Source organism: Camelus ferus, chromosome 35 (assembly GCF_009834535.1).
Source record: "Camelus ferus isolate YT-003-E chromosome 35, BCGSAC_Cfer_1.0, whole genome shotgun sequence".
Taxonomy (NCBI): Eukaryota; Metazoa; Chordata; class Mammalia; order Artiodactyla; family Camelidae; genus Camelus; species Camelus ferus.
This window is the reverse complement of record NC_045730.1, coordinates 9,882,075-9,898,562: the sequence shown is the minus strand read 5'-3', so window position 1 is coordinate 9,898,562 and position 16,488 is coordinate 9,882,075. Positions and strand designations below refer to the sequence as shown.

Sequence of the window (16,488 nt, the reverse complement as noted above, 5' to 3'; positions counted from 1 at the left end):
ATGTTTTCTCTTTTTTTGACTGTTCAGAGGCCTTTTGGATTGTCAGGACACTTGGCTATTCTCTGATTGGCTAAGGTTGCTCAATAAATGACGACATCCAGATAAATAGTTTTCTGTGTAGGAAGGGTCTGTTTTAAAACTAGAATGTCTTGTATCCTTGCCACTCCATGTTGGAGAGTTCAGTTGAATGAGATTTTATCCCTAGCATAACTGTATGGAAAATGGATTCCTCAGAGAAACCTTGTATCCCCTGGTTTCAGAGTGGGATTAAAGGTATACCTCTTCAAATAAAAATGATATGAATTTTAATCTCTTATTTCCTGTCCTAACTGTAAATTTGCCACCAAAATATTTGTCAAAGAATGACATCATTGTAGCAAATAATAACATAAAAAGTTTTTTTTATTATTGAGATGGTAATAAAAGATTATGAAGAACATTTTGAAAATATAAATAAACACTTTTAAAAAGGAAATAAAAATCACAATTTCACTCCCAGAGATAGCCATTGTTCATGTTTATTTAATGTGTCTTTCTAGACTCACCGATGAGAGTGTCCTCAGAAGATAGAATGCAAGTTTGTTTTTTCTTTTGCTCCCACCAACTTCTATTTTACTCCAGTCATTAGGTTAGATGAGAGTGTCCTCAGAAGATAGAATGAGAGTGTCCTCAGAAGATAGAATGCAAGTTTGTTTTTTCTTTTGCTCCCACCAACTTCTATTTTACTCCAGTCATTAGGTTAAAAGCTCACCAAAGCAAGAACTGTCTATTTCATTTTAGACAATTAGGTAATTTTTATGGTGGTTGACTCGTCATGCTTTGGGGAGGAGGATAAAATATGATCCGTGAAAACAGAGAATTTAGCTGTCTGGGTTCCATCATTCTGTGATAATGCTGGCATGCCAAAAAACACTTGTCCATTCCTGTAAGCCAAGGTGACATAAGAAGGCAGACCTGTTGGTAGCCATCATGGCAACAAAACAGCCCGTCAGTTGGCTGTACTTCTCCTCTTCCAACTGCAGACCGTGTGGATGTTGGTGAGTGTTCCCAAAGAGGTGAATATTACTCCCAGAGAACTGCATTTACTCTGCCTGGCTCGAGTGTGCTTCAAGGCACTCACAATTTATTGAAATCTGAAATGAAATGAAGAAAGCAAGCAAGCTGTTATAACAAACAGGTGGTTTTCATTCTCTATAACCATTAATCTTGTCCTGATTATTTACTGGGCTGTGTTAGATTGCAGTGTTTCCTCAATCTATTGATGGTCTATCAACACAAAATATGTCACTGAAGTAAAATAATTGTCGATATGTTAATGAAAACCATCAGAGAGACCAGAGCCTCACCTCTGCAGGATGAGGGCAATGAAGACTCTACGAAGAAAGGAGTTGTTGGAATATCAGATTGAACTACCTCTTTGTAGCCATTTTTAGGATAATGAAACAAAGACACAAAGCTGCGTAAAGATCTGATGAATTACGGAGTACTTCTAAGTAAGCACTTCATAACGAAAATCTAATCTTTACAAAAAGCAATTTTAAAGGAATGATTCTTTATTTTACAAATATGAAGAATGTAGTTAACAATTCTGTATTGTATGCTAGGAGGGACGATCTTACATTAAGTGTTCTTATCACGGCTAACGACAATAATAAAAATAATAAGAGGGCAGGAGGCAATTTTCAGAAGTAATGGGTAGGGTTATGACATAAACCTTTGTGAAGTGATCATGGCTCCATTGAGTGTAAGCTTACCTCCAAAATCACCAAGTTGTGCACATTAAATCAGTATAGTTTTTTTAAAACATGTGAATCAGACCTCAATAAAGTGGTTTAACAATAATAAAATAAAATTTAAGAACAACATACACAAAAAAGATTCACAATAGAATTTTTTAAAAGGTTAATCATCCAATAAATTTAACATAGCATTTAGGTTTAAAAATTGTCTGTAACATACTGCAACTATATCTAAAGTGTAAATTAAAATAAACTAATATGATACACAAGTTTACAATGGGGGAAACAGGTGGGCGTATGAAACCCCTCAGTTTCATCTTTTGGGTTCAGAGCACCTTGTACATACTTATTAACAAATGAGAAATTACACTTCTGTGTTTCTTCTCTCATTTCTGTTTTATATGTGTATATATGGGATTGGAAGGGGCTTAGTGAAACTTTTTTCCTAAACAATCAAGGAAACTAACCCAGAGAAACTAGATTGCCTAAATCAGTCAACCAGTGAATGGCAGTTTCTTGCAGTGTATGTGGTCAGAAACACAAGTTCTGGCATTTGACTGCCAAGTTCAAGTCCTGGCTTCTCAATCCCATTAGCTATGTATTTTGGGGCAACTTATTTCTCTGGGTCTAGGGTTTCTTACCAGTAAAGCAGAAGCTAAGCTTATCTATTGCTGAGTGTGGCTGTGAAGATTAAGTGATTCTCTATGTGGCACACTTAGCAAGGTGCCTTACTCAGAAGAAGCACTCAGTAAGTGTTAGCCATGATGGCTGCAGTTTCCTTAATAATAAAAACCAGAACTAGAACTCAACTTTCAGGGGAGGGGCATTATAGCTCAGTGGTAGAGCCCATGCTTAGCATGCACGAGGCCCCGGGTTCAATCTGCAGTACATCCATTAACGGAAAACCAAAATGAATAAAATTATTAAAAAAAAAAAAAAAAAGAACTTTCCTGACCCTCATCCTAGGTCTTTTCCTTAACACATATAATCACAGTTGATATTAAAGTTTTTTATCATGGCCTTGTCACCAACTGGTCAGAATGAGCCTACACAACCAAGATGGCAGTCTTTGTGTCCCCTGCCCAGCAGGGGATCTCACAGTAACACAGTACAATGGATATCTCCTCGGTTCTTGGATGTGTGGATACACTTTGTGTTATTTTAGGGAGGCACTAATGACTGGTAGGATAGGAATTACTTGTAGTGGGGCTGTCGCAGACTGTGACACCTCAAATAAACCACACCACCTCTCTGGAGCTCACACTTAATACTCAAACACTGTACAAAGTTGTTACGGGGATCAATGAGGATCAGCAAAGTAAAAGCCCTCAGAGAGAGTGGAGACCATTACACAAGTGCGGGAGATTTGTGAGATACCAAAACCCTCGAGGAAACAGGTTCCAGGGGGAAATCAGGTAAGAGCTACGTTTCTCCTCCACTTTGTGTCATTTAACACTAAGCCTGTCTATGAGATTTAAAATGTCACATGGCATTTCTTCATCTTCGCATTGGCCAAGTCAATCAAAATGAAAGATTTCCTGTCCTTTCTCTTCAGAAAGTGGAATTAGCTTCTTCCTATGAACCAGAAATGATAAGTTGGTAATCATTTCTCTGAGATTTTGCTTCTTTCTGCAAGGTAACACACTATTGTATAATAGCTTAGGTTAATGAAAATATCACAAATTATGTCTATAAACTAGAAACTATGTTCTTCAGTAAGTTTTTTCTTGAGCTTGACCCAACCTTTCACATGTGAATGACAGACCTCTAAACCCACTCAAGGTTGGTAAACACTGTTTTAAACCATATTATGGAGCTGATAATTTTTAAACATCACAGCAGCATGGCAAAGAGTTATAACTGGTGCTAAACATCTATTTTCAATTTATAGTATTTGTGCCTCTTCAGTAAGATGTTGGCCTCTTCCCTCTTCTGACTCAGCTTCCTTTCTGTTTCTTATTCTCTTTATAGATTATTTCAATCTGTCTCCCTCTGAGCCAACATTTCTGAGATTAAGATACCATTTGAGATCCTTTGCTTACCCATGTCTTGCGTACAAATGCTTCTACAGATGTTTACGTGAACACACATGCACACATGGATTCAGCGCCAATTCAATCACATGTGTGCTCGCAAATATAGCTCTGTTAGAAATAAGGAGACGGTTTTCAAAGCTCCTCACAACAATCTGTTTCTTTACTTTATAGTGACATCTCTGCCCTCCTTGGCATGTTCTTTATTTAGGTTTCCAGTGGTGCAAAAATGGTTTCTGTGAGTGTGTATGATCATAGAGTGGATTGAGACCTTTGGAGGTCCTGACCTTGGAGAGATGATATCTCACATATGTTACCACAATAAAATAAGGATAATTTACGTTTCACAAAGAAGGCCCAATTCTGAAATTCTCTCTCCTCTTTAGTGCCACTGCTTTGCTGGTGCCCAAGGTGCATACTCAGTCCTCCTGTGGATTCATCTGTAGTGCTTCATGCCAACCTTCTCCCAGGCACCAGGCCTCAGAGCTTTCTAATGGTCTTTATTAGTTTCTGGGAGATGTCTCTTCTGCTACCCTTTCTATGCCTCCTTTTCTTCTTCTCAACACTCAAGGCTCTTAGCTCCAATACTTCTTCACATTGTGGTTCCATCTCCTTGCTGCTAGGAGTTAGGGTGGATGGGCTTTAACACCTGCTGCCTCACAATATGGTGCCTTGACATATTGGATATTTTGGGTTGAAGGAATTTGGGATATAAAGTGCAGAAAGGACTCTGACCTCCCCCTTCCCATTCCTATGAGAGGTGCACTCTTTACAGCCAGAAAAAAGGACCATCCATATCTTCATAGATGGAGTGATGCCAAGAGGAATCTGGATGAACAGGCCTTGCTAAGTTTCCCCCTGTTTACTACCCTCCCTTATCTCATATCCCTTTGCCCTATCACATTTTCCCATGACATTCTACTCTTCATCAAATTTAGTGCAAAAATACTCAGGCTTAACTAGTGTAAAAGTTGTTCTGGTCTTTATTTCCTTATGAATTCTCCTGTGTCACATAAGACTTACATTAAATAAGTTTGTATGTTTTTCTCTTGTAAGTCTGTCTTTTGGGAGTCCAATTTACTGGACCCCAGCCGGAGAACATAAGATGAGTAGAGGAAGGTAATTTTTTCCTCGCCTTCAAGGCCGTCAGATTTGTGCAGGTCTGCACTGGTGCACAGCAAGGAGAGAGACCCTTGCAGGCTGTCATTTCATCTGTGCTGCTTACCCCTGCCCTCTGATGGTGGAATGGGCTGAAGTTCACTCATGCTTTTGTTTGTTCATTCATACACTTATTTGTCTTATCCATCATTCAATAAATGCAGTTTTTGAGTGAAAACAATATTCCAGGTACTGTGCTGTTATCAAAGAAACCAGGCCCTGACTATAGCGGAAGCTGTAAAAACAGATTTTATTCAGGAACGATTGCAATTGGGAGAAAGAGACCTCGGCATAGATCTGGCTTCAGTTCTGAATACAACAAAGAGAAGTGGGGACTTACAGCCAAGGAGCGGGGACAGCATCAGTGGATGGAAATTACTAAGAGGAAACACCTTACTAGTTGGGATTCTGGTTAAACAAGTTGAACAGAATTGTTGCTGAGGGCAGGCCACAGTGAGCAGATATCACCCAGGGGATAATGGTGGGTGAGAAACATGATAAATATGGAGGTTGGGGTTCTCTTTAAACTGAGCTTAGCAAGATTCTTGCAAAAACTGGGCAATGCAGTCCCAACATGGGTGCACACTGAAGCCCAGGGCTGAGGTCCAGTTGAAAAAGGACTTAAAGGAGCTTGTTTAGAGATTGGTCAAGGACAGCCCCTTTGTCAGTGGGTGCTGGGGAATGAATGAGGGGAAAAGGAGTCTAGGACACTCTCCCTTCCTCCAAGGAGCAAACAGAAATCATCACATCTTAAGATGTGGGTGGTATAAGTGAGGGGTGACTGATGGAGGAGGCAAATAACCTTGCTTAGAAGATTGGATACCGTCTTTTCCTTCATCCAAGAGGAGCAGTTTTAAAGGCTGTTCCCTGGAACCCTGAGAAGTTCTTATTCTTATTCTTTTTTTTTTTTTTTTTGCAATAAATCAGTATCTTTTATTTATTAGTATTTTTTAAAACAAACCAGTGAAGGAAAGGACAAATACCACAAATGACAAATGCTGGAGAGGCTGTGGAGAAAAGGGGACCCTCCTTCACTGCTGGTGGGAATGCAGTTTGGTGCAGCCACTGTGGAAAACAGTATGGAGATTCCTCAAAAGACTAGGAATAGACTTATCATATGACCCAGGAATCCCACTCCTGGGCATATATCCAGAAGGTATCCTACTGCAGGATAACACCTGCACCCCAATGTTCGTAGCAGCATTATTTACAATAGCCAAGACATGGAAACAGCCTAAATATCCACCAACAGATGACTGGATAAAGAAGAAGTGGTATATTTATACGATGGAATACTACTCAGCCATAAAAACCGACAACATAACACCATTTGCAGCAACATGGATGTCCCTGGAGAATGTCATTCTAAGTGAAGTAAGCCAGAAAGAGAAAGAAAAATACCATATGAGATCGCTTATGTGTGGAATCTAAAAACAAACAAACAAACAAAGCATAAATACAAAACAGAAATAGACTCACAGACATAGAATACAAACTTGTGGTTGCCAAGGGGGCGGGAAGTGGGAACAGATAGACTGGGATTTCAAAATGTAGAATAGATAAACAAGATTATACTGTATAGCACAGGGAAATATATACAAGATCTTACGGTAGCTCACAGAGAAAAAAATGTGACAATGAATATATATATGTTCATGTATAACTGAAAAATTGTGCTCTACACTGGAATTTGACACAACATTGTAAAATGATTATAAATCAATAAAAAATGTTAAAAAAATAAAATAAAGACAGTGCCCATTTGGAAGAATATTTTTTTTTCACAGATATATGTAGAATCATGCCATTTTTACAGTAAAAGGAACAGCAGTCAGTATAACTCAGTTTTATTCTTCATCGTGCTGTTGAGAAGCTAACTCTGAAAAGGCATTTGTCCCTTTCTTTTGGGACTGACTCACCCTCTACTTGAGAAAACTAACCCTGAAAACAGGTTCAAGTAATTCTTAGTAGTTATTCTGATTTTGTTGAGCTAAAACTCGAGGAAAATACCTTCTAATTAGAGCTAAGTAAACACACACATTCTTTCCCTGTAGAAAACAGTCCCACACACACACACACACAAAAAAATCAAACAAAGACAGTCTTGAAAAGATGAGCTATTACATGAAATTTCTCATAGGTTTACCATTTTTTTCCTTCCTTCTCCCTTTTTTGGGCTTTGTTTTAGGGCTAAATGACAGATCTTTATCATATGTAACCATCCAGTGCTTGTTTTCTTGGGTGCAATTTCATTGCCTAAAATGGCCTTGTGTACAGATACATCCCTCTTCTTTAATAGAAACCTGATGCACTTCAGAATTTATTTGAAATATGAATTCAATATAAACCACTGTTCATTTTTCACAAAAGCAGAGCAGCACAGCAGCCTTCATTTGTTTTCAAAAACTTTTTTTTCTATTCTCTCATTTCATTCCTCACAACAGCCCTGTTCAGGCTGAATGGAGATATTGATAAACATGAAAACATACTCAACTTCCCTAATAATCAAAGAAATGCATATTAAAATGAGATAGTGTTGTTTCCTCTATCACTGGGACAGAAATGAAGGATATTAATCATATCCACCGTGGTGAGGACTGTGGGGCAAAGAGAACTCAGCAAGAACCCTGCCTCCTGCCCACAGCGGTCCCATTCCAGCCTCTTCTCAGGCCCCTGCTCTACTCCTTCCTGCCCCAGGGGTCTGCAAATCACCCCCTATTCTTACAATAATTCCCTTCTCCTCCTCTCCTTTTTCTACTTTTGTTTTTAACCTTCTTTTTGTGTGTGTGCAAGAAAAGGGTATTCATATAATGAATACTTTTGCTTTCGTTTCAAGCTGGTGAGTGCTCTCCACAAGTCAAAGGTTTTTGTGCCCCTTGGTGGGGTCACAGGTTACAGTGCCCCTGAGTGGAGTCGCAGGTGGACGCTCCCTCAGTGGGCCTATGGGTCTCTGGTCTAAGAGGCATTGTGGCTAGGGCATTCCTTTTTCATTCTAGATTTCCACCTTTCGATGCTATTTGTTTCTCTTTCACAAAACGTCATTTGCTTAGTTGACTCAGGACCTAGGTCTCCTCCTTCCCTCTAAAGGATTTAGACCCTGGGACTCTAGTCACCTTTTCTCCCTCTGGCCCGTGCTCCTTTCCTTAACTAGTCCAAGGGAGCCACAGGGGCTCCATTGAGACCTGGGACACAGACCTCCCCACACCCCACATCTGTTTTCCTGCATCAAAATGAGAGAGGGAGTTCTATTCACAGTTGATGTTTGCTCTCAGACCTGTAACTGCTGTTGATTGTTTTTGGCTCTACTCCTGTTCTTAGATCCAGAGCTAGAGGCAGATTGATACCCTCAGCCTTCTGCCTGTGTCCCCAGAGAAATCCATCTAGTGGGGCTCAAGAATGATGCCTTCCTACCCCTTCATGATTTGTCCTTTAATTCTTTGAATCATTGCAACACGGGAACAACCATAATCCCCAGGGTGGACTGCAGTCCCCAGGATGGACCGCGCCCTTCAGGATAGATTACATTCCCCATGAACCAGATTCTTCTCTGATTCAACCTATAGAATTTGATTGTGGGATTATGCATCCCAGGATGCAATGCACCACTGCTATCAACTTTTCTCTGTTGCCCTGAGTTTTCAGGCAGAGAGACAGGGTGCACAGAGACATCTTACCCTGCCTGACTTACAGCTCATTATTTGGTTTTCTGGCAGCCACAGACACACAAAGTAGAATCTCAGAGAGGTATAACATGTCTTACTCCTTTTTTCAGTCTGGCCATGGTTAGATTTTTCTCAGCCCAGCTCCATTGGCAGTAACAGTGGATGGAAATATCCAACCGGTTTTGGCATTAGATTGTCTCTCAGTGTGAGTTTTCACTAGAGAGGAAGGAAGCTGATGGAGAATCCAGTTATCCTTTGCACAGGGCCTAGCGATATCTTCCTACTGCCCTCCACAGGAAGTTTACCCCACTCTCCCTGGGTTTCAATAGTCTGCACAATCTGGCCTAATCCTGTAATCCATAACCTCTGCTCCAAGCAGCTGGCCTCCTTTGCCTGTGTCTTCATGTCTCTTTTCTTCCTGGCATGGTCCCTTTTTATGTTCAGCTAAATCCTTCCATGTAATGCTGAGATCAAGTTTTATCTCCTTCATGAAGCCTTTTGACGATTTCAGCCTACACTGAAGTCCCCCATTTTCCTTCCTTCCTTCCTTCCTTCCTTCCTTCCTTCCTTCCTTCCTTCCTTCCTTCCTTCCTTCCTTCTTTCCTTCCTTCCTCCCTCCCTCCCTCCCTTCCTTCCTTCCCTCTCTCACTGAACGTTTGTTAGATGTTCATGCTAGGCCAATCACCATGCTGGAAATGGGAATCCCACAGTAAGTAAGGCAGGTTTGTTCCCTGCCTTCATGGGGCTGAGAGTTTAGGCATTATACAGACAAAAATCACACAGTAATAGATCCTTTCAGCTCTCTTTATAATCCTTATTTATTAATCATGGTAATTATTCTTTTCTTTTCTTTTCTTTTTTTCTTGAGAGGCCCTGAGGTACCTCAGAGAACCAAAGGAGAGCTGGAACCCCGGCTTCTGGGCAGCAGGAGGAGAGACTGTCCCGGGGTCTCAGCAGCAGAGATGTTTTGACTATGTAGGGCACAGCCTGGGCTTCCATAACTGCTCCTTTGGCGTTGCTGCCAAGTTTCAAGTCCCAGGAAAAACCGGCCTGTATAAGCTTGAGTCCGGTGATTTAGGTCCTTCAGCCAGGTGGAGGTGGGTGAGGAGGCTGGGGCCACCGGGACCTCCCATTTTGAGGGGCAACCTTTCTCAGAGCAGGGGGAATTGGGACCTGGAGCCACCCTCCCATGGATGCTGTGCTGCCCAGATGGCCCCTTTAAGGTTGAAGAACCCACTCCCCAGCTGCTGGGAGTACTGCAGGCCAGGTGGGGAGCCCCCGGCTGTCAGCACACCCTGAGAAAGTCCATCCCACCTGGCTTCCCACCGCAGTGACTGGTGGGCTGTGTGGGGCTGGCTGAAGGCCCGGCACGGACCATTCCAAAGGGACATCTCAGTGTCAGAGCTTCCCACAGCCCAGTTTCTCCGTCTGCCCAGGCAGAGTCCTTCCTTCCCCCAGTAGCCAGGGTCCCCAGGAGCATTCCCTGAGATCTTCCTGCACCCTGATGTCTACCTCAGATTCTGCTTTGTGAATAGCCTGATCTGCAACACACCCGTGGAATTCATGATGCCGGTGGTGGCTGCACCCTTCCACACCTTATTACATATTGTCTGGCAGCTCATTAATTTCACATCTCATGCCTTCCACACCAGACTGCAGGCGTCCTGTGCGCTGCAACCTTCCCTTCCCTGACATCCAGCCTTCAACCCCGTTACTAAACCCATTCACTGACAGAGTGTCCCCAGGTGAGGGACAAAGTCACTCTAAATCTCACGTGTCAAAATGTTGTTTTAGGTGGATGGAAGATCTAATGCATCAAAAAGAGCTCTTTTAAAAGGGTTTCAAGCTGTAGTCAAGAGGTTTTGTTTTGTTTTGCCTTTTTGATTGTTTTCATTTGATGAGTGGCCAACGCACTGATTTTCTTGTGTGTGTGTGTTTGTGTTTGTGTGTGTGTGTGTGTAGAGGGGAGGTAATTAGGGTTATTTACTTATTTATTTTCTAATGGAGGTACTGGGGATTGAAACCAGGAGCTGGTGCATGCTAGGCACATGCTCTGCCACTGAGCTATATACCCTGCCCTGGATTACAAAAATTTTTTTTAATTGAAGTATAGTCAATTTACAGTGTTGTGTCAATTTCTGGTGTACAGCACAATGCTTCAGTCATACATGAACATACATATATTCATTTTCATATTCCTTTTTCACCATAAGTTACTCCCCCTGACTTCTGAGAGCAGAAAGTTCTGATTAAGGAGAATGAATCCCTCTGTGATAACGTGTTTTTTTTTCTCTCTGCTGTATGGGTTTTCCTTTTCTTTTGTCTCTGGGGAGTGCAGCCACATTACCTTACCAAACATGGTTAAGTACATGATTTTAAGAGCAGTTTCATTGCTTTATGAGAGAGAGAGAGAGAGAGAGAGTGTGTGTGTGTGTGTGTGTGTGTGTTGTAGGGGGAGCAGGGACAGAAATGAGCCTTCTAGACTGTGACATCATATATCCCAATGACTGGATTTGGGAGCTGGCTGGGTCCACAGTAGCCATGTGCCAAGAAGAACGAATGGAAAGTTGGTGAGGGGACCCAGGCTCGGAGCTTTAAAATAAGTATTTTTTCATGAAGAGGGGATTTAGGAATAAGCCATCTCCACAAGCACTTTTGTAATCACCCCAATTCCAAGGCCAGAAAAGTGAGATTCCTTTTACCTAGAAAATGTTCAGTTTTAAAAATGGAATAAAACCTTGACTTTCTCATCCTTTTCCCAGTCTCTTAAACACTCCCACCCCTACCCCTATTTGGACACTTGCAAAGGGAAGTTATTATCTCCCTCCCATCAGTCCCTGTCTGATTCTGATAATGTAAGAAAATTTCATATAGCTACCCCATGATGCTGGCATTTTCTACACTCAGGACACACGTGCAGTTTTCTTTCACTTTAGAAAAACTGCCGTGAGCATAGCGAGAAGAATAACTCGTGTTTTTTCTCTTATAAGAAATGTGCTTTTATGATAAAATTTTTAATTGATTAAAAGATGTGGGTAATAAATGTATATCTGATCCAAGTTTCAGCAAAGGATCCTTTATTGAGGTACAGGCTCTAAAAAGTTGTTTTAGGCAAGTTCCCAGAAGCAGTTTTTAAAACATAAGGCTGGATGAGGATTCTGTGATGCTAATGAATTCCGCCACTCCTTAGAAATAAATTAAGAGTTTCCTTCCAAGTGGAGTGGCTAGTGGGCTGAGAGGTAATATTTTAAAATAGTTGAGTCCAAGCATAAGCTGGATTTGCATTTTTTTTTAAAGCCTATGGTTTGCTTTTCACATTTTCTCTCTTCCCCAGTGACTCTGCCATTGCATGGTCCAAGTTGCTTTCTTGCAGAAGTACCGTGGGCTCATTTTATGAGGTGTGGAATAGAGAGCCAGACTGGTGCTTTGACTGGCTGAACTTTCCATCCTGCCTTAAACAACCTGGGAAAATCAGTGTGATTTATGACAGTAGTTACCTCTACTTTTACTTTGCCAGAAATATCTTCTCATGCTATCAAAAGACCCAAACCTCCCAAACCGGCACATTTTGAGCCACTGTCATTTCTACCTCTTGGCTGGTGATCTGAGTGATTCATTAATTAAATAAGTTTATCTAAGGAACTTTCCTTGTAAGTGAGGGTACAATGAAAATTGGTGGAGAGATCTTCTAGGTACAGTCAATACAATCTTAAAGACAGGAGTGTCTACTGGCCAGATACATGTTAGGTGACTGCATTGTTATTCTCATGAATTATTCCCATGTGTTGGGCATAAAAGCCCAAGCTCATGTAGCTGGTGCTGGCTTCTCTAACATTTGTTAGAGAACATTTGTCTTGTTGTGCTAGCATTTTAGGTTATGTAAATCTATGTAGTAGAGATGAAATTTAGACATCCCCCCAATGCATCAACTACTCAAAAAGCACTTCCCACCACCAATGTTCCTGGAAGTTCAGGATGCCGGGCACATGTTTGCAAAAAGTTGCTTAGAGATGATCACTAGTACTAATATCTTTTAAACTGTATAGTGTCTTTTGCTTTCAGTAGCTTACATACCTTCCTTTATAACTACTATGCGTTTGGAAATGGAAAACTCCCATTTTGCATGGAGGTTAAAGCCACATGCATACAGGGGTTCCCTCCTCTTTAATTTTTTGGAAAAGTTTGAGAAGGATTGTTATTTGTTATTCTTTGAATGTTTGGTAGATGTCACCATTGGAACCACTAGGTCCACGGACTTTATTTTGGCAAGATTTTTAATTACTCTTCAATCTTTTTACTTATCGTAGTTCTGTTCAGATCTTCTATTTTTTCAGGATTTAGTCTTGATAGGTTCTGTATCTATAAATTTGTCCATTTCATCTAGGTTATCCAATTTGTGGGTGTACAATTGTTCAAAGTATCCTCTTGTAATCTTTTTTGTTTCTGTGGAATCTGTAGTAACATCTCCAGTTTTATTTCTGATTTTAGTAGTTTGAGACTTCTCTTTTTTCCATTGTCCTTCTAGCTAAAGGTTTGTCCATTTTTTTTTTTTGATTCTTTCAAAAACAAACTTTTGGTTTCATTGATTATCTCTATTGCTTTTCTGTTTTCTGTTTCATTTATCTGTGCTTTAACCTTTATTATTTCCTTCCTTCTGCTAGCTTTCGGTTTCGTTTGTTCTTATTTTTCTGGTTCCTTAATTCATAGAGTTAGGCTGTTGATTTGAGATCTTTCTTGCTTTTTAATGTAAGCATTTATAGCTGTAAATATTCCCCTTAGCACTGCTTTTACTGTGTCCCATAAGTTTTGGTATGCTGTTTACATTTTCATTCATTTCTAAGTATTTTTAAAAAATCTTTTTTTTGTGTGTGTGTGGGGTAGGTAATTGAGTTTATTTATTTATTTTGGAGGTACTGGGGATTGAACCTAGTATCTTGTGCAAACTAGGCACACACTCTACCACCCTCCCCACCATTTCTAAGTATTTTCTAATTTCCTTTCTGATTTTTTCTTTGATCCAATGGTTGCTTAAAAGTGTTTTAATTTTCAGAAATTTATGAATTTTTCAGTTTTGCTTCTGTTATTGATTTCTAACTTCATCCTGCTGTGGTCAGAGAAGATATTTTGCATAATATCTATCTTTTAAAATCTATTGAGACTTAATTTGTGGCCTGAGGTATGGTCTATCCTGGAAAATGTCTTATGTGCACTTTAGAAGAATGCATATGCTCTCATTTAGTCACATGTTCTGTATATATCTATTGGATATAGTTGGTTTATTGTGTTACATTTTTGGTTTCTCATCTCTCTGGTTATTCTACTCACTACTGAGAGTGGGGTATTGAAGTTTCCATCTCTTATTGTATAATTGTCTATTTCTGTCTTCAATTCTGTCAGTTTTTGCTTCTTATATTTTGATAGTCTCTCATTAGGTGCATAAATGTTTATAATTGTTATAACTTGTTGTATTAAAATTTTATTAACATATAGTATCCTTCTTTGTTTCTTATAAACTTTACTGATGTAAAGTCTATTTTGTCTGAAATAACTGAGAGCCACTCCTGCTCTCTTCTGGTTACTACTTACATGGAATGTCTTTTTCCAGCCTTTTACATTCAATGTATTTTTTTGTCTTTGGATCTAAAACGAGTCTCTTGTAGACAGCTTATTTAGTCAGATCATGTGTTTTTATCTACCCTGCCAATCTCTGTCTTTTCACTGAAGAGTTTAAAATCCATTTACACTTAAAGCAATTACTGCCAAGAAGGGACTTACCCCTGTCATTTTGCTAGTTTTTCCCTGTGCACCTTAGAGCTTTTCTGTCCCTCATTTCCTGCTTTACTGTCTTCTTTTGCATCTAGTTGATGTTTTGTAGTGAAATATTTCAATTCCTTTCGTGTATATTCTATAGCTATTTTCTTTGTGGTTACCATGGGGATTACATTTAACATTCTAAATTTATAACACTCTAGCTGCAGGGGAGGTCGTGGCAGGGAAAATGGTGGACAGGAAGGCAGGAGAGCAGAAGCCTGAGAAACCGCAGCTAGCGGGAGCCGCCGGAGGACCTGAAGAAGAAGCAGAAAAACCTGTGAAAACTAAGACTGTTTCTTCCAGTAATGGAGAGGAAAGTTCCGGTCGCAGTGCTGAGAAGCGATCAGCTGAAGAAGAACTTGCAGACCTCCCAACAAAGCCTACAAAGATCTCCAAGTTTGGATTTGCCATAGGTAGTCAGACAACAAAGAAATCCTCAGCCATCTCCATCAAACTTGGCTCAAGTAAGCCTAAAGGAACCGTTCCAACTCTTGCTCCAAAAACCCTTTCAGTAGCAGCAGCTTTTAATGAAGATGAAGATAGTGAACCAGAAGAAATGCCTCCAGAAGCAAAGATGAGGATGAAGAATATTGGAAGGGATACACCCACATCAGCAGAAGCAAGTTCCTTCAATAAAGGAAAATATGGGTTTTCTGATAACCAGAAGCTCTGGGAGTGAATTATATAATCTCATCTTGGAAATGTCCATGACCAAGACAATTAAATGATGTGCTTTGAAATTAGAGTGTAGGGTGGGTGTAAAGTTAAAAGGAACAGTTTCCTTTTTTAAAGAATGGTATAAGACTATCTTTGGAGCCTCCTCTTTTTTTTTTTTTCCTTTTCTTTTCTTTTTTCTTAAGATTGAGTGGTATACTAATAAATGAGAATTTGAGATTAGAGGTAATTTTATGTTTTATATACAGATTTCAACATGTTTACTAATTTTGTAGTTTCATGTGCTTAGTTTCCAAAGGTTACAGATAATAAAAACATCAGAAATGGTACCTTTTTAAGAATTGCATATTTTTTTAGACACAACTATTAGCGCATTAAGAGAGAAGCAAATAGTTATTGTCTATTTAAACTGTAGGCAATTACTCTCTAATTTAACTCCCGTAGTAACCTAAACTGTCTGGCTCCGAGGAACAGCCTTATAGAGAAGGGAGTTATTGTATTGGGAGGAAAAAGTCTGGATTATTGACTGAAAAGTAAATTAGATAAAATACAGCTTTTTTTCCTAATGGGCATTTGTTTTGTTTCAAGTCATCATAAACTAGGTATTGCATTGCTGTCAGTGGATACAGATGCTTAGCTCTTTAAAAAGAACATTTTAAAGTTTTATGTAAACTGTTGAGTATTTGAAATAGCCCACTTCACTTTAAAGGTCTTGTCTACCTTCATGTGTCTTCAAAGAACAACCATTTGCTACCAAAGTAAATCAGTATTTTGAATGTGCTTCTCTTGGTTTTTGTTATTAGCTAGTTCCAGTAAGCATTTCCACCAGATCTTGAGGTAAATCATAAGGAAGCTGTTTCTTTTAAAATAACAAACCACCACCAAAAATTTAAATGTACATAATACTTAAATATCTGGCTGTTCTTATCTTTTAAAAGGTATAAACACACACAAAAAGGGCAATATTGTATAAAGATGGAAAACGAGAAAGATGCACTTTCTGTAACTGTATCAAAGCAAAGCATTTAAGTTACCAACTTGTGAAATCTGATTTGAACTTACTGCAGGAGTTCTTATTTAGCACAATAATATTGGTTTATTTTAACTCTATACATACTAACCAGTAGCCTCTCAAAAGCACATTTTAGGTACTGAAAATAAAAGGAAAGAAAATGCATCTTTAAACATTCTGTGGAATCTTTGACCACACATACTTTGTTAGATCTGTGTGTTGTAGGATTGTGTTTTTATTTCGTATTCTTGTATTGTATATGAGTTCCTTTTTAATGTGACGGTTAAACACATCTTTAGAAGCACAGTCACAGATAAAAGTGTGTGTGTGTGTGTATGTGTTTAATCACTTTCAATATATGGGCCCATTGCCTTCTGGCCTCCAAAGTTTCTGAAGAG

The 16,488-nt window shown here is 39.6% G+C and overlaps 1 protein-coding gene across 1 annotated transcript; it reads left to right on the top strand.

Moving 5' to 3' along the window:
- Positions 1-14,487: 14,487 nt before the first annotated feature.
- LOC102522449 (PEST proteolytic signal-containing nuclear protein-like) lies at positions 14,488-15,097 on the top strand. Its single transcript, XM_032473569.1, has one exon. It carries the CDS (start codon positions 14,591-14,593, stop codon positions 15,080-15,082), a length of 492 nt encoding a protein of 163 aa, XP_032329460.1. The 5' UTR covers positions 14,488-14,590; the 3' UTR covers positions 15,083-15,097.
- The last annotated feature ends 1,391 nt before the right edge of the window (positions 15,098-16,488 follow it).

What these genes read in the sequence shown, in the direction of transcription:
- LOC102522449 (XM_032473569.1), top strand. Translation starts at nt 14,591, where the DNA reads ATGGTGGACAGGAAGGCAGGAGAGCAGAAGCCTGAGAAACCGCAGCTA.